Here is an 18,742-nt window from a genome sequence, read left to right as displayed (position 1 = left end):
CAGGGGACAAGTGACTCACAAGCCAGGCTACAAAGTATGCATTTAATATTTCAGGAATCCCTGTAGGTGGTAGCTGTGGGCAAATCATGGCAGGACCTTGAAGGCAAGTCTGCTTGCTGTTACACACTGCATTCCCTTTTACCAAGTGTGGTGGTTTGGATGTACTTGGCCCCCATACGCTCATAAGAAGTGGCACTATTAGGAGGTGTGGCCTTGTTGGAAGAAGTGTGTCCCTGTAGAGGCGGGCTTTGAGATTTCATTTATTCTCAAGCCGCACTCGGTGTCTCAGACCACTTCTGTTGCCTGCGAGTCAAGATGTAGGACGCTCAGTTATGTCTGCTGCATGCCACCATGTCACACCATGATGACAGTGGACTAAACTTCTGAAACTGTAAGCCACCTGAATTAAATGTTTTTCCCTTTATAAGAGTTGCCATGGTGTTTCTTCCCACCATAGAAACCCTAAGTAAGGCAGAAGTTGGTACTGGGAGTGGGGTATTGCTGTGGCAGGCCTGACCATACTTTTGTTTGAAAGAATATGGACGTTGGGACTGTGGATTAGAAAAGCAGTTGAACACTTAAAGTGCTGCTTAATAGGTCATCCTAGTAGGAGCATGGAAGACACTGGTGCTGGTTGTGACTGCAACTGTAGGGGCCTGGCTCAGAGGTTTCAGAGGAGAAGAATTTTAGTATATTGGCTTAGAGATCGTCCTTATGATATTTTGGTGAAGAATGCGGCTGCTGTTTTGCCCTTGTTCAGTCTGTCTGAGGCTAAATTGAAGCGTTCTTGGATTAATTCCATTGGCAGAGGAAATCTCAAAACAGCCTAGTATAGACTCTGTCATGTGGTTATTAGTGTTAACTCAAGATTTATATGAAAAGGAGCAAGCTAAGGAGAAAAGGAACACTGAGAAGTGGGACGCAGCTAAGTGCTGTATTCAAGGACATAAACAGATTAAGAATTGGGATAAAGGGAAGGGAGTGGTGACCTCAGGGCAAGATCCCAGCTAAATTTCTAATTTGTGGAAAGGAATTAAAGAAAAGCTTAAAGCTGGGTGTGGTGGTGCACACCTTTAATCACAGAACTCAGAGGCAGAGGCTGGTGGATCTCAGAATTTGAGGCCAGCCTGGTCTACAGATCCAGTTTCAAGACAGCCAAGCTTAGGTAGTAAGCCTCAGTAAACAGCAGAACTTGGCAACTTCAGCCACATGGTTCTGGCTTTAGAGTCAAGGATATAAGAAAGGCATTTTGAAATCTCCCTCCGTGACTAAAGAAAGCCACTGAGGCCAGGCATGTGTCAGGTATCCCTGAATGGAAGCCTAGAGAGGTCATTGCATGAAGCTGTAAAGGTGAGGTCTAGATTGCCTAGGAGACCCCAAGATGTTGGAGATATCAGATACCTGCCAAAGAGAGCTGCCTAAGAGAAAGAAGTGTGTTTCAATCAACAAAATTAAAAAGGGGCGGAGATCTGAAGAGCATTTTGACATCAGACATGGAGATACAGAGTTTGGAGTTTGCCCAGCTGGTTTTCAGCTTACATTGGTCCAGTATTTCCTCCCTGTGCTCCCTTTGCTAAGTTTTAGAATGGTAATGTATAATGTTGGGAGTATGTGATCTGTTTTTTTATTTTGATTTTATAGAGGAGGACAGTTAAGAGATTGCATGAATCTTAGAAGAGACTTTGAATTTTGAACTTTTAAACATTGTTGAGGCTGATAGACTATGTGACTTTGAAAGTTGGACTAAATGCATTTTGCATTATGATATTGTTACAAGCTTTTGGGAGCCAGGGAGTGGAATGTGGTGGTTTGAATGTAATTGGCCCCCATAATCTCATAGGGAATGGCACTATTAAGAGGTGTGACTTTGCTGGAGTGGGTGTTGTAATGGATTAAATAAAATGCTGCAGATCCCTGGTGGCTGCAGCAGCAGAAATGCTGCAGGTCCCCAGGCAGCAGCAGGCAATGGGCCATGTGGCAGCAGGCAGCAGGTCCCCGAGAGCAGCCAGTACCAGGCAGGGATGGCGCAGTTCCCCGAGTGACTGCAGCAGGCCATGAGAAGAGACAGATGGGCACACCACTGGACCACACCACAAGTCTCCGAAGGCGACTGGTCCTGGGCAGCCAGCGAGCCACATGGCAGGCGAGAGACAGAGACGTGGATAGGCACCCCATGCAGAGGGAGGTTGGATATTTATTTAGTGGGTTATGGAGGGGAAAGGAGAGTAGGGGAGAAGAGGAGAGGGAGGGAGGGACGGACAGACAGACAGACAGAAACAGAAGGGTAGGAAGGGGAGAAGTGGGAAGAGATAGAAGATACCTCTTCAAGAGGGAGATGGAAAAAGAAGAGATTCAGGCTGCAAGCAAGAAGGAAGATCTGCCTGCCTCAGCAGATGGGGGAGGGAGTGGGCATGTCTTGTCTCTTAAAGGGACAGGACAGATCATTACAAGTGTGGCCTTGTTGGAGGAAGTGTATAACTGTAGAGGTGGGCTTTGAGATCTCATATGCTCAAGTCAGACCCAGTGTCTCAGATAACTTTCTTTTGCCTGAAAGTCAAAAACAATGTAGGACTCTCAGCTCCTTCTCCAGCACCAGGTCTGCCTGCACACCCCCATGTCACAACCATGGTGATAATGAATTAAACCTCTGAAAATGTAAGCCACCCCAGTTAAATGTTTTTCCTTTATAAGAATTGCCATGGTCATGGTATCTCTTCACAGCAATAGAAACCCTAACTAAGACACCAGGGAACTCATTTCACAGCCACAGAGGTACAGCAGGAACCATGGAGACTAGCTGGCTTGCAGTCTGGCTAATATTAGCTTTCTTACACAGTTCTGACCACCTGCTTTGGGTTGGTACCACCTTCAGTGAGTCGGCTCTCCTCCATCTATTAGCAATCATTGTGTGTCCCGGGCCTCCTCTCCCCAGACACAGACACAGGCTAATTTGATCTAGGCAGTTCCTTAACTCAAGCTCTTCTTTCAGATGATTCTAGGCTGTATCATATTGATAATTAAAACCAAGGAAGACAGCTTCATCCCTATGTTCTTAGGTAAATATCCCTGAAATACATTTAATCCTAGGAAGATTTAAAAAATAGCATTTTGGGGCAAGTGTAAAAAAACACCCCCACCCTGGCTAGCCATGTTCAGAGTGGGCTGCCCAGAAGTTGTAATGTATTTTCCCAAGGAAATGATGTTAGCACAACACAAACATGTTTACCCATAGTGTGCCAAAACCAGACATAACAGGCCTAAACCATTTTGGATCCTACTGTTTCCATGGAAAATTTCACTCAGATTTTCCCCTTAAATTGCTGTGGGCACATTTCTCCATCAAACAGGAGTAGGGGCCCTATGGATGACACTGTAGAATCGTGGGTCCAACTCCCAGCCTGTGGTGCTTGTGGACGGATGACAGGGGTGGGGGTGCTGGAGATCTTGGAAGAGGAACAGAAGAAAGCCTTTTAAAGGGGAAAGAGAGTGGGGAGTTCCAGAGAGGCTAAAAAGAAGGTTAAGAGACTTGGGGGACCCAGAAGTCACTGGGGCTAAACCTTCAGAATCTCCTATCTCTTTCTTCTAGAGAACCAATAAGTTTGTCCTCCCTTCTTAGTGTTCACCTACAGGCTTTAATGAAACCGAGTTCAACCCATGCCGCTCCCTACTCAGGTGATCTTAAAGCAAGCATAATAACTTCAGTGTCTGTTTGTTTACTTCTGTCAGGGAGATGGCCTTGTAAGAGAGGACCCTACTTCTTTCTCAGCAAGAATTACAAGAGCAAATATCCCCCTCTCCCTATCTGGTCCCCACATGTTCCCAGGACTGGCAGTATAAGCCTGTTTCTGGCTCAGAATTACTGAACAAGTTTATTTCATCATAAAATTTTTTTCCCTCCTCTCCACTCTGGGCCAACACCTATTTCTTAGAATGTCATGACTCAACTGAAAGAGGATTTCCTCAGAAAGGTCATCCTTGCCCTTCACCAGGGGACTCGGCTCCCTGCTCCCCTACAGTCGTCAGCGCTGCCCCTTTCTTTCATCACATGCTTACTTCCTCCGCGTTTGCTTTAATGCCGGCCGCACTAACCATCATGAAACGCAGGGCCTGCTGAGGATGTTTATGGGGACCAGTGAGTAGGACAGCCACGCTGGGGGAGGGGTTCCAAAGACTGTTGGATAAATGTTCAACAGTACAAAGCCAACCGAAGGAGCAAACTCTGCCCATAACCTCTCAGCTAGAACTGTTATATACCAACTGGAATCAAGGCAGATGGTCCCAGTAAGTAAATGTGTTTGTGGACATAATGGGTCAAATTTCTTCCAAAACTATGTATTAAATATCTGCTATAAGCAAAATGCCCCACGTGAACAAGACTGTTGATAGTCTCTGTCTTCATAGAGCTTGTGTGCCAGGCAAGATGACACATAGGCTCCATCTACATAAATTGGTAATTATAACCTTGAAACTTATAATTTTGATAAATGCAACAAAAAGTTAGAGAGCTGTAAGAGCCTTTAACAGGGAGATCTGGCATGGTCTGTAATTGACGTGTCAGAGTAGACTTTCTGAGACATGCCGGAAACCTATGCACCAAGACCCGTCATGCTCCGCCTCCCCAGGGCTGGCCTGACGGGAGACATCGTATAGCTTGCTCCTGAGGAGCCTCAGCCTAATCTAGGACATTTTGCACTAATTCTTGGGGATCCTGTCTGTGTGCTGCGGACTGATTGTTCAGTAGCGTTCCTGGCCCTTACTTGCTAGGTAACCCGCTGTATGAGAGCTACAGCTGTCTCAGTCTTGTTCGATGTCCAAGGCCAGGGAAGAATGATGGTGATCAAATCTGTCCCCCTCCCTTCCCCAAGAGCCGCTGCTCTACATGAAATGCAGTCTTTCAAACATGTTATTTCTCTAAGTCAGAACCACCAACTAAGTATTCATTCGCTAAATAACTACTTGTTGGATAGTGAGACACCACAGTGAGAAAAGAACCATGCAGTTGGGAATAAACAAAAGGTCAGTTTTGAAATACATAATATTTTTGGAGATGGCTGTATCTGTTGTTGAAAGAAGCCATCTGTGGGAACATGACATTTTAACAAAGGCTTAAAAGAAACAGGGGCTTGTGTAAATATGGAAGAAACTCCAAGACCAAAGGGAAGGCCATCAGAGATCTGTCTTGACCTTGCCTCTCCGTGAGAGTCTTCCTGCCTGCAGGTCTCACCGGCCTCCTTTGTGTTTCAGAGTCTCCGCTGCGGAAGGGCAGCTGAATGGACTTCAGAGCGGCCTTAACCCTGCGGCCTTTCTGCCCATCGCCAGCTCCACAGGTCAGTGGCCTTTCTCTGGGTGGGGCAGCAAGGAGGGTGGCACCTGGCAGTCCTCTCCTTTACCTCTGCCAGGAGTATCAGCTCAAAAGAACAAATGTCCTTTGAAAGCATTGGCAGATAGGTATTTTGATATTTTTCTTTAGAATAATAAGACAGCCTGTGGTAGCTGGATTTTTTTTCTTTTCTTTTATTGGAACCTGATGGGGGTAAATGCAACATCCTTGTCTAGCAGAATACTCTTGAGTTTTAATGTGAGCACACACTCCTTGCGTTTGACTGGTACTTCACTCTTCACATAGTGTTTCTGAATGTTGGATCTCTCAACCCTCATGACAGCTTCATGAGCTCCATCTGCTACCTCCCCTCCCATGAGGAAACTAAGACTCAGCATATTAGTTATCCATGCATCGAGTTAGATGTCTGGACTTTAATGTAAGTTTTGTATTGATGCTAACAGTCTGTCAACGGGGCCCATAGCCTCTCACTGTAAGTGTATATATGCAGTGAGGGAGCAGTGAGCCAGAGGTTTGTTTTGTATAATAATTCATAAGCCCACACTAATCAGAAAACTCAAAGAAAGTCACTTTGACTCAAGTCAACAAACATTGACCACGGAACACAGGCTCCTGAGTCCACACAGCACTGGACAAGCAAAATGGTCTCCACTCTATTTGGGGCACTGAAAGACTCAAGGAGATGGAAAAGGCATGAGAAGTGGCTACAGGAGATTCTGTGATTGATTCTGGTCCTGGGGACATGGGGAATGACAACAGACAACATTGACTAGGCCTTCACCATATGTCATGCTGCGTGTTGAGCACTTTCTAGCAACTCCATGGTCAAGTATACAGATATAAGATCTGAGAGCCCCTGTCTTATTTGCGTGTACAGGAATCGGCAGATTGGGAAGTATATCTAAAGCGTCATGGAGTACATACAATGAATGCAAAGGCCCTGTGCCATGCACATGTATGTACTTTGTCTGCAAACCCCATTTGTTAGTATGGCTGGGGAAATGGTTATGTGCAAAATAGGGCAAGAAGAAAGTGGTGAAGTATCAGGGCCAGTCAGAAGCCGTGGAGGGAGCATGTCGCCATCCTGAGCCAGTCAGAAGCCGTGGAGGGAGCCTGTCGCCATCCTGAGCCAGTCAGAAGCCGTGGAGAGAGCCTGTCGCCATCCTGAGCCAGTCAGAAGCCGTGGAGGGAGCCTGTCGCCATGCTGACAGCCCCACGAAGCCCTGGGGAGTTCAGGATTAGTACAGGGAATGTGATGAGAGGTGGCAGTGCCCCTGAAAGTGACAGCAGGTCACTGGGAAGCCTGACCGTGTCATGAGGACAGTTCTGTATATCTCACTGCCTTATTTTGAGGCTTAAATGAAGGCATATGCACAGAAGGACTCTTCCTGCATCCAGGTTATGGGGCCATGTTATCATTCTCATAAAAGCTCAGAAATTCATTCTCCTTCACAGCATCAGAGCCCGAATCAGGAGATACTTGATGGCCCTGTGTTTGTGATCCCCTTGTGAATACTAGAGCTCGGTGGTGTCTGCTGTTTCACACTAGGCATTGGCTGCAGCTCACATAAGCTAGGCGCTCTACCACTGAGGACGCCCCCAGCTCTTAGACTAGGGCAGAGAGGTTTAATGAAGTAAAACTTGCACCTGGAACTGTGATGGAGCAAAGTGAGAATCATGGGCAGGTTTGAAGTTGTTCCGGGTCACAGCAATAAGAGCCCCCTCCCTCCCCCACATGCCTTAAGCTGGAGACATTTGCAGGACCCAGGAACCCCGCCTGCCTCCTGTGCATTCCTAACTGAGCCATATGGAGCTGAACTCTGTGCTCTCTGGCTGAGGGAGTTACAACTGTGAGGGATCTGCTGGATCCTGACTGCAGCAGCTTGGTAGCCCTTGATGATGTCAGCTAGAAGATCTTGTCAAAGTCCTGGTCTATTTGTGTCAGCAAATATGACAGATCAAGCCGTTATATTCCCCTGCTTTCACCTTAAGGTACAAGCCAGCCAATTATTCCTGCCATGTTCACTCGCCAGGTATTTAGTGCTTTGTCACCCTGTGACTAGAGTGCTCTGTATGCTGTTGGATTCATTGGCTGAGACTTTCCTGATGCTAAGGACTGCTGCAGCGCGGGCTGGTACTCACTCAATTCCCGGCACACGTGGCATTGCAGCTGCTAGTGAGTAACTGCCCTGCGTGGCCGTGTGTCAGCAATGCAGCTTGTGATTTCTACGGCAGTGAGGTGTAAAGGCTGTTCTAGAGCTCCAGAAGGGTCTTCGTGCGACAGTCAGGGCTGCACTGTAAAGACTGTTCTAGAGCTCCAGAAGGGTCTTCGTGGGACAGTCAGGGCTGCACTGTAAAGACTGTTCTAGAGCTCCAGAAGGGTCTTCGTGGGACAGTCAGGGCTGCACTGTAAAGGCTGTTCTAGAGCTCCGGGAGGGTGTTCTGTGCGACAGTCAGGGCTGCACTGTAAAGACTGTTCTAGAGTTCCGGAAGGGTGTTCTGTGCGACGGTCAGGGCTGCACTGTAAAGGCTGTTCTAGAGTTCCGGAAAGGTGTTCTGTGCGATGGTCAGGGCTGCACTGTAAAAGCTGTTCTAGAGCTCCGGAAGGGTGTTCTGTGCGACGGTCAGGGCTGCACTGTAAAGGCTGTTCTAGAGCTCCGGAAAGGTGTTCTGTGCGATGGTCAGGGCTGCACTGTAAAGACTGTTCTAGAGCTCCGGAAAGGTGTTCTGTGCGATGGTCAGGGCTGCCACTTGCAGCAGTTTTCTTTAAACCCAGAAGAAGGAGGTGGCGGGGGAGAAGGAAGGAGACAGAAAAAGAGAAGGCAGCAATGCTATATTCCTCTCCTCAGCTGTCTTCCAAATACCTCGAGCCCCTATCTTGTACAGTAACAGGTCCATAAATATAGCTCCTGTCTGTTTCCTGGCCTTTAACCCTTCTCTTTCATCTGGCTGACTCCACTTTAAGATGTGTGGCTTTGCAGGTAGCTCGAGTTGTAAAACAGCTGAGCCCTTTCCTACTGATGGCTGGCTAATCGCATTGTCTTTCCATTCTGCACATTTGGTAAAGTAGAACTCTCCTAGCAGAGGGCTTGAAGGAATGCTGCCTGAATGTTATCTTTCTTAACTGCCCTACCTGGGGCCTTACATTCTAAGTTTGCAATGAAAGGAAGGAGAGTCAGCAGATTTGGAAACTTGAGAAGGAAGCCGGAGTGAGGGCCCTTGGCCTGAAGCCAACCTCACTGGCTCTCCTTTGTAACCATGGTGCTCCTCCTCGAGCTCTGAAGGGCTGATGGTGAACTAAAACAGCAAAGAAGGCAAATTAGACAACTGAGGTGCTAGGGTTACTGTGGGGATCCGCGGCCACACCCTTTGCCGCGGCGCAGCCTGCTCCCTCCCTTCTGTAAAGCATTCCAACTGGAGTGCAGCCATCTCTTCCCACACCCTGTTCTTAAGCTCCCGTTGGTCTGTAGCTATGGATAGGACCTTGCTGTCTTGAAAGTCAGTGTTGGATGCCATTTACAGGAAGAAAGAAGCAATGTCCCGTCTAAAGCTTTATTATCTGCAGCACTGGTGAAGTGTGCAGTAGCTCTGTGATCTTCATAGGGACAGCTCGGAAGCACGCAGTGTGACTGTGCTCACCCACTCCTCCGGTGTCTTGAAACAAGAGAAATGAACCTACTTCAGTGGAAAGTAAATCCAGGGGGGTCTTACCTAGAAGTCACTTTCACTTCCAGGTGACTTCCTTGCCTGGCTGCTGCGGTGATACGACCTGTTTCCGTTAGCAGACTATTCATCATACAGTATGTGGCTGCTGGGCTCCTCCGTGGGTCTGCACATGAGAAGTTAGGAATAAAACAAGCAATGCTCCTGGGGCAGTGGCACTAGTGTCTGATGCCCTCTTCTTTTCCTTCCATTTCCCATTATTAAAACCCCCTAAGCATTCTTCTGTGCAGGGGTTGAGGGTAAGATTTTGAGGTGATGCTCACCCCTGTGCTGTTGGGGAACATAAGAGAGACATAGAGTTCGTGTTTGGCCAGAGGTGGGGTGACAACATCTGAGAACAATGATTCTCTAAGCCTAGCTTGGGATTTTACCTCTTGTCCTTTGGGCCAAGATCAAATACAGTGTTAAGTGGGGATTTTTTTCTTCTTCATTTTTCCAGGATCTTTGGAAGCGCCCCAAGTTATTTTCGCCAGATCCAAACCCTTACCCACACATTCTGGAGCCCTTGCCACAGTTATAGGACAGAGAAAATCAAAGTCGATGAAGTCAGGGACAATTTAAGGTAATAGTAAGAATAATAGCGTATTTTTGTTGTTATCATTTTGTGACTTCATGGCACAGCAAAGAACTCAGTAACTATGAAGAAGAGCAATGCAGTGCAGGGTCGGGGGACGTAACTCACTGCTATAACATGCTTAACATGCAGGGTCTGGGGATGTACCTCACTGCTATAGCATGCTTAACATGCAGGGTCTGGGGACGTACCTCACTGCTATAACATGTACGAAGCCCTGGGTCAGCAACAGAAAAGGCAGTCAATTGGGACTTTATACAAACAACTTGTAAGGACTACTTCAAACCTGGGTCAAAGTTAAGCTGTGCACCGCTAGTTTCTATACTGTGCTGGCCCCCCAGAAGGTGGCGCTGTGGCAGTAAGAACCTTCTCTGCTGTTATTAAACGCTTTTGTTTAAAAATGCAGGGTCTTTGAGACAAATAGAAACATTAAAACCATAACCAAGGCTCACAGGTAAAGTAGAGCGGGGGATGGAAAGGTGACGCTGCCGAGACTCAGTTGCAGTCGTCTCATTATCAGGAGAGGCTTTTAGGCTAGAGGTAGGTAGTTTGTGGACTTTGAGATAATGAGGTGGAAAGGGAACAAAAATATTTTGTAAAGGCTTTGGTGACGTTGATAATTGTGGTTGTTACAAGTTTTAAATGAGCACACACCCGTTAATTGGCAGCAAAACAAGCTCTATCCCATCCCACACCACCTGTGGTAGCCTGTGCAATTAAGGAGCTGCCAGACTTGGTCTGTGAAGCTGTGTCCTCACTTTCCTAATGCTCCTCAGTGTCGTCTTCCAGCCTTAGCCTTCACAATTCACCAGAAAACTCTCTGAAACCTCAAGACTGCAATTATTCCTTTCTTCTTCGCTCAGTCCCACATACTCAGCATTAATGGCACACCTCCTATGAGCTTAATATTCTTCTTTCCTCTGGGGGAATATTTATAAACTCCTTTGAGAAGCATTGTTCATTAAAATAGCCCAGGAGAGCAAAGGAGAAAGGAAAGTTGTTTACCCACCACAGGGTTCATTTACATTGGATCAGAAAGCTTCAAATATCTTTCTCAACCCATTTAAACTCTCTCCAGAAAGGAATGAGGAGAGAGACAGGAACACCAAATCCATGACTTGATCATCTACCAAAATGTACGGGAGAAACCGAAAACACCCGGAATTCTCGTGCCACTAAGCCAATAGTACTTTAACCCTGACACTAAACAGCCTGTCCCATGATGAACAACTTGTAAAAAGTATAGAAAGCTGAGTGAAAAGATCAAGATGTCCTTCATATACTGGCATCCGGAAGGGTGAATGTGACAGCCAACTCCAAACCAAACTGATGGCCTGCCAAGGAGTACTGGCATCTCTGTTTCCAGGACTGTGAGCTTTGGACCGCCACGGTGTATCATTTTCCTTGAGCCTCTCTTCTGGTTCTCCCTCATCAGTGCTCAGCCATGTAGGCGTTTCAGCAGTGCAGCCTTGAAAAAGTTCATTTCCGTACCTGGAATTCTGCACAAAAGCGGTCCTGCTGAACTTGAGCTCACCATCTTCTGGAGACAGCATTGCCAAGGATGCACGGAAATGGGCCCAGAGTCAGTCACGGTCTCAGAAATCAGTGAGCAGTGTGGCTACAGAGAAGCATTACCCATCAGACCCACCAGGCTGTGTCTGCAGAAACTGTTAATTCGGTTCATATCGCCCATCTGCAGTGTGCTGCCTCCCTTGAACAGAGAAGTAGCTTCCCCGGTGAGGAGGCAGAACAATCTCTGAGGCCACAGCCCATTCCAGCAGCAGTCTGTGAATCGGTGGCTCACAGAAGTCTCTGCACCCACAGCAGTGATGAGCAGCATCCGCAGCTATGATAGCCCCAGAAGCTTTCCCTATGTAGGGTAGAGGGACAGATGTGCTAGACCAAGAAGATTGAGTATGTTTGCAAAGCATGTTATACGATGCTGAGAAAATTCCTGGTGTCCTCTTCAAGGTAACTGTGCTGAGGGTATCGGGAATGAAAGACCCCTTGGTCTAGGCAAGTGTTAAATTCTGACAGAGACGTTGCTGACTTGTCTTAGCTCCTGTCTATTTTCCTAATATAATAATATAAATATATATATATATATATATATATTGTGTTAACTGTATTTCCTGTGTTATTTTCTGTGTGCTCAGTATTCTGATATTTGAGGTCCCTACAGACTAGGAAAGTGTCGGCCTCCATCAGGGCTATTCAGTCCTGAATAGATCACCAAGTTGCCCCCGAAGAAGACTTTTCTTTGCAAGCCAGTCCCAGGTACCTATCCCCAACAACTCCCTTTATCAAACCCTCCTACACCAATCCAAAGTGTTCTCCCTGCCCAGTCATTCCTGAACCAGATCCTAAGCATCTAACGAACACCTCCAGAGTTCTGAAGCCACTGGAAATTAACCACGAGAGAAACTAGCCTGTGTCCTTGACAGGTCTTCTCTTTGTCCGGAGTTCCTCGCTCCTCTCTGTCTCCTGACCACCACGGCTTAGTTTTCTGACTCGTGATTGTAATGTAGACTCTCTAGGAACTGGAAGTGTGATTTGCTTCTTCCTCCCGAGCCTTTCCCTCTTCCTCCTGAGGCTACACTGACTTCTCATGCCGTGTCTACCATGCACATTCATAGAACAAACGCCAGTAAGGATTTCATTAATGTGCAGCACCAGGAATACAATGAAAGTTATTAATTCGGTTCATATGACCCAGCTCCAAACTGCTGTCTTGGCATTCTGTGATAGGCCTCACCACACAGTGGTACTTTAGCGATGTGTTTTGCTAGCCTGATCTGGCTGCATCCACACAAAAGGATGCAGCCTGTATGTGGCCGTCTGACCTGGCAGCCAGCCAATGAAACCCTGCACATCCCTGTCCTGAGGCCTCTCTCATTGCAGTTACTCTTTCTGTGTTGAGAAACAATGCTCAAGTATAGCTAGCTGAGTCACCCGGCTGGCAGTCGGAGGGGAGGCAGCCTGGCTTTCAGATGGGGAAGATGGGAGGGTACTTCTAAGAACCCGTCCGAAGCGGGTTGGTCTGCTTGAAAGAAAGCCAAAGAACTCTTTTTCTGAAGTGGATTAAGAAATAAGCTACTGGGAAAGATAACATCTGAAAAGTGATACTGTCTCTTGTGGAGCTGGCCAGATCCCAGGAGAAGAGTGATGCTTCCACTGTTAACAATTACTACCTTGTTAAAGAGACAGGGGCGGTCCAGTGGCCTCATTCTCGGGCTGTCTTACCAAAGCACACACTGCTCTTGGGAAAAAATCCCTGGCACCCTAAATCCTTAGACGTGTACCCATCATTGCATTTTGTAGCAAAGTCGTGTGGTCCTGGGCAGCCTCTGTTCAATTTGGCAAGAGAAGATCCAGTTCATTCTCTTTTTTTTTTTGTTGTTGTTGTTTTTGTTTTGTTTTTTTCGAGACAGGGTTTCTCTGTAGCTTTGGTGCCTGTCCCAGAACTAGCTCTTGTAGACCAGGCTGGCCTCGAACTCCCAGAGATCCGCCTGCCTCTGCCTCCCAAGTGCTGGGATTAAAGGCGTGCGCCACCACCGCCCAGCTCCAGTTCATTCTTGTAGCCCTGAACTGGGCAGCTAACCAGTTCCCTTCCCCTGGGAGTCACTCCACAGCTCACTCCCTGTTAGCAGTCCAGCCTCCAGTCACACAGCCAGTGAACCCACACACCTTGCCACCAGTCTTAATGGGATGCTTGTTACGGACACATACCTATGCTTTACCATCCGTGTGTCCTTAGGACATAATTGCTCCTAAAAGTTCTGCAGAAAGGACATGGCGTGTTAAGCCATGCCTGTCTTTGGGAAGAGCAATCTTTACTCACATAGAATATTTACAACTGTGCTTACCTCATCTGTGGAGTTGGAGCTGGGCTCCAGGGGGTGTAGGTATTTAACTGCAGGGCTCGGAGAATGATGAAGTAGATTGCCCTGTTGACATGACTGGTGTTGATATTTATCCTTTATTCTTTCAAATTAGGTTATAAAGACAAGACTCGGGTTCCCTCCAGTCCTCAGAGTGGAAAACATCACTAGTTAGACTAAAACACCCATCGCCTAGCCTTCTCTTCTCAGTTTCTGAGCATGGGCATCCCCGTCAGCGGAATAGCTGGCAAGGGCTCTCTGCTCTTAACCTAATCCAGGAAATCCAGGTACCTGATGCCAGAGAGAAGCGGCTCGAATGGGTAAAGTGTTCCTTTAGCTACATCATTAAGACATAACCTATGACCCCAGCACAAAATGGGGATATAAGTAGAAAAACCAACCAGGTTCTCAGATTATGAGAAAAGTCAGCTAGTTGTAAATCACTGTGGTGCTTTGACTGATTAGTCTCTTGTTAGTAAGTAGAAGGTTTGTGCTTTTGTATTTTGGCACTGGAATATTTGAGGGTGTTTTCCCCTCCCTCCTCTTATTCACATGTAATTTGCCATGGAAATTCAAATAGATGCCAAGGCCGAATGTAGATGTTTTGAAACTTGTTAAGTCTTTATTTTTTGTAGGAGAACTGAGGGCTATTGGATAATGAACTATTCATAGTTTTAAGCAAATGTCATAATATGAAATTTTCAAAACTGCTACTCTTAGAAGACTCTCCTCTGGTCTTTTGTGCCTGCTCATTCTTCTTTCTGTTGTGCATGTACGCAAACACCCATTCCTGATTCATGCAGAGGATCTGACTTGTCTATGCTAAGCTTTTGGTCATGGAGAAGGGAGACACTACAAGATCAAGGAAGGTAGCTCAGCGGGTCCAACACTTTCTGTGCGAGCGTGAGTACCTGAGTTCTAATCCCTAGAACCCATGGAAAGCCAGGCACAGTAATGTATGGCCGCAATCCTGTTGCTTCTACAGCAAAGGAGAAGGAGGGAACAGGGACCTCTCCAGAAGCTCAGAGAGCTAGCAAGCCTGGTGTGTGCATCAGCCCACAACAAAGAGAATCTTTCTCAAACAAAATGAAATGCTTGTACTCACATGTATGAATGCACACACACACACACAGAAGCCCCCTCTATGAAGGGAAATTGCTGTATATAAACATCGAAAAAAGTCAGTCTTCTTAGGAGCTAGACTCATTAAAACTGGCCACCCGACCAAACAGTGAAACAGTACGCTGTGAGCCTGTTCCTCTGACCAGATCATATGTTGGCTCCTCAGATATAGACATCTGCTGTTACCAGATCCTTTTCATAAAGAAGGGGTAAATATGTGCACATGTAGTTAGCAGTAAGAAGGGGTAAGTATGTGCACATGTAGTTAGCAGTAAGAAGGGGTAAGTATGTGCACGTGTGGTTAGCAGTAAGAAGGGGTAAGTATGTGCACATGTAGTTAGCAGTAAGAAGGGGTAAGTATGTGCACATGTAGTTAGCAGTAAGAAGGGGTAAGTATGTGCACATGTAGTTAGCAGTAAGAAGGGGTAAGTATGTGCACATGTGGTTAGCAGTAAGAAGGGGTAAGTATGTACACATGTAGTTAGCAGTAAGAAGGGGTAAGTATGTGCACGTGTAGTTAGCAGTAAGAAGGGGTAAGTATGTGCACATGTAGTTAGCAGTAAGAAGGGGTAAATAAGTGCACATGTAGTTAGCAGTAAGAAGGGGTAAATAAGTGCACATATAAATAGCAAGAAGAGATAATAAATGTAGCATAAGTTTTAATAGGTCTCAATAATAAAAGCCTAGAGTAAGATAAATGGGAAAATACTGAGAAATCAGAGAGACAAAGGAACAAAACCACAGCCACCCTAACCACTCAACTTCCTAGCCAAAAGGAGAGTGAGCTCCTATCTCCTCTCATGTTATCACTTCTTCTCTCCGCCCAGCCATATCACTTCCTGTCTGTCTGTATAGACCTCCAGACCTCTGTGGTTAGCTAGTGGCTAACTCTGCCCTCTGATCTTCAGGCAAGCTTTATTGTACAAACAATATATCACCACATTTCTCCTTTTTTGTTTTAAAATTCAAGTTATAACTAATATGAGAAAAACTATATAAAATAAGTATCATAACTATATACATATATATATCACAACTATATATACAGGCAATGAATATATCAACAATGTCTAATTCATTAACAATTGACAAATTCAGAAAAAAATATTCCATATTTATCCTATCTTGGTGAATCCAAAAGGTGGTACCTAATTCACTTTTTATTCTAACTTGCATTACCAAAACTGTCTTTTTGTGTCTCTTGACATTATACACTTTACATTTCTTTAGTGGAATTCTTTTCTGAATCTGGTAACAAGGAAAACTCCATCAGAGACCCAAGAAGGAAATATTACCTGAGTAAGCAGGAAGTGCAAGCAAGCAACTTCCAGACAATGTGAGAAATGACAGAAACAGCTAGCTGCCTGTACAGTCACCCAAGGTTCCTCTGCAATGTTGGGGCATCCATCTTTGGCCTACAGGCCTAGCATGACAGACTTTTCTGTGAAGCAGGATATTCTGAAGAGCTGTCCTACATTGTCTTGGCAAAGTTCAGCAGTTCTTTCTTTTGTGTCCTGCTTGTGCAATTTGTACAGCGTAGTGTAAGCAGTTGAGACAAGAGCACTTTCTTATCCAGTGACTAACCTCTGCCACAAAGAAAAGTAAACTCCATGTGGAGTTTCCCTGATGCCCATCATCTTCTCTGAAGTAGATTGGTACTGCCTGTAGCAGACATGTCTCATTGCCACTAAAAAAGAAAAAGAAAAAAAGAAAAGAACCTATGTTATAAAAAAAATCTTAAATGTTATATTCTATAGAACTCTGAAGTGTTTGAAGATGACCAATCTATTTAAAATATATCTCTGTTAGACCTTGAAAATATACCTAATATGACTGTAACTTTGATTGTAATAGGTGACTAATTGGTGACCTTTATTTCCTTATTATCGTAAATATTTGATAATAATAACTTTCAATGCATTACATTGTTAAATGAGTTTCATAGGTACAGTACCTTGAACAAGATTAGAAATGTATGTACAGTATGTTCTAACAAAAATAACCTTAAATTTTTATCGGTATACAAAAAATCCAATCCAATGTAAAATATTTAAAACTAATAGTCACCTTATTTCTATATCCCCTTATTTCTTTTCAGAGTAGATTCAATAATCTACCCTTATAGCCTTTCATCTAAATCCCCCCTTTTTTTTCAAAACAAGAACTCTAAGTCTGATCTCCTTTGTTCAGCTTTCTTCCTGATCATAATAACAACTTGTAACTAACGGCCCAAAACAATAACAAATATCCATAACTCACTGAATGACCAAAACCATCCACCCCACCTCTTGGGAATGTGGGTGTCATATTCTTAAATTTACTTCCTGCTCTCTGGGGATGACGGCAACTTTCCTGGGAGAGGTAGCCTTATCATTTGTTGTCCAGTCTCTGTGTAATGGGAAAGCACAAGGACTTATCTCAAGTTCTGGCTAGAGTACTCAGTATGGCTGGATCATCTCAGCTAGCCACTTCAAAATTGTCCTGAGCAGTTTGTAGTTCAAAGTCGATCTTTAAGTGTTGTTCTTCAGCTTAGTTGTGTTATCATAGTTCTGGAGGAACTGTCGCTGTGGGGCCCCATCCTCCTCATGAAGACTTCCTGAAGTCACTGTTAGGCGTGCTCATGGTTCACTGCAGAAAAGTGATAGAGACTCAAACCCCAAATCATGTACAGGAAGGTAGATGAAGCCTTTTTGTAGAATTAGTTAGTACTCTATATGGCCATTAATAGCATGATAAAAATTTTAAGTATATTTTTAATTTTGTAACTTTTACATAATATTTATACTCCAAGAAAAGTTTCAAAGACTCAAAATAGGACCAAAGGATTATGAGATTTATAATAAAATAGTCCTTTAATTTTTGTTTTTCTTCTCTTGTATATTAGGCATCTCTTCTAGCCTGAGACAGAGATTTGGGATTTTACTTTAACAAAGCATGCTTGGGTTTAGAGAAGGATAGAGCCACACTCCAACTCCAAAACCAACTTTAATTTTTATTTGGATTGGGGCTACAACAAAAACAATTTGCATTATATGTCAAACATTTGGGAAGATTTATGAAATTTTATTCTGTTGGAGGTGTGATATACTAATAGGCCAAATTTTTTTCTTGGAACATTTTTTGGGGGATGATTTGTCCTTTTTCTTCCCATGTCTCATTTGTCCAGTAGTCTTCAGATTCCTTAGATGAACACCTTAATTGTCCTGAAAAGACAAAAACAAAACCCTTCCCAGCCCTAATTTTGGGGAGGCAATTTATGCCTTAAGTTATATCTGATCAAAGGTAAAGCTCTTCTTGGTTTTAAAGTTAGTTTAGATTGAACAGTCATGATGTTTGATTAAATATTATCTCTCCTAATAAAGGAGTGTCTCTTGTTCAAATCTAATCTTTAACAATTTTGATGGTATCCATAGCTTTTCTTCTCCTGTGGAAACAAAAGCAAAACCCCTTCTCCAACATAACACATGTCCTGGTTTCCACTCTGATGTTAAGACATCTTTAAAGTATAACAGCTGATTTAATCCCATAGGGTATTTTTTTCCATTATCCTGTGTCTTTCTATAACTGTTGTTTCTTTCTCATTAGCATTTAGAAAATTCAAAGTTAATAAAGCATTATGCAGTCTATTTCTGGGGGGTTTCTGTTTATTTAACATATCCCTTTCTATTTATTTAACATATCCTTTGAGTTTAGTTTTATCTTTCTGTAACTGCCTGCCCTATAGGATTTGTGATATACATGTAATATGCTTTACATTATAATAAGCAAAAAGGTTTTATTTTCTTAGAGATATATGCTTGAGCATATGTCTTTTTTGTACGGGTATACCCATAATGGCCATAACTTATAGCAAGCATGGGATTACTGAATCAGCTTTTTCTGAACTCAAAGTACTTGCCCTGAGTAGGTATCAATGATGTGGCACACATATTTTAATTTTTCAAATTCTACAAAATGGAACACATCCATTTGCTATATTTTATTCCTATGAGTACTCTTTGGGTTACTTCCTGCAGGTAGTGGAGTTTATTTATATAAAAAAACAAGTAGGACATTTCCTTATAATTTCTTTGGATTGTTGCCATGTGATACAAATCTTTT

General features: G+C 44.4%; 1 protein-coding gene across 13 annotated transcripts in view; it reads left to right on the top strand.

Moving 5' to 3' along the window:
- The window catches only part of Ttll5 (tubulin tyrosine ligase like 5), a 258,328-nt gene that overhangs the window by 208,319 nt on the left and 31,267 nt on the right, over nt 1-18,742 (top strand). For 10 of the 13 annotated variants that reach the window (XM_057782738.1, XM_057782731.1, XM_057782729.1 and 7 more), the window contains 2 exons: nt 5,245-5,327; nt 9,504-9,626. In XM_057782738.1, the coding sequence (XP_057638721.1) occupies nt 5,245-5,327; nt 9,504-9,625 (205 nt within the window). In that variant the 3' untranslated portion in view covers nt 9,626. Of the gene's footprint in view, nt 1-5,244; nt 5,328-9,503; nt 9,627-10,716; nt 11,686-18,742 lie in introns of those variants that run through there. The other 3 variants (XM_057782728.1, XM_057782732.1, XM_057782733.1) reach the window with 3 other exon arrangements.

Source organism: Chionomys nivalis, chromosome 10, assembly GCF_950005125.1.
Source record: "Chionomys nivalis chromosome 10, mChiNiv1.1, whole genome shotgun sequence".
Lineage (NCBI taxonomy): Eukaryota > Metazoa > Chordata > Mammalia > Rodentia > Cricetidae > Chionomys > Chionomys nivalis.
This window is presented reverse-complemented; position numbering and strand designations above follow the sequence as displayed.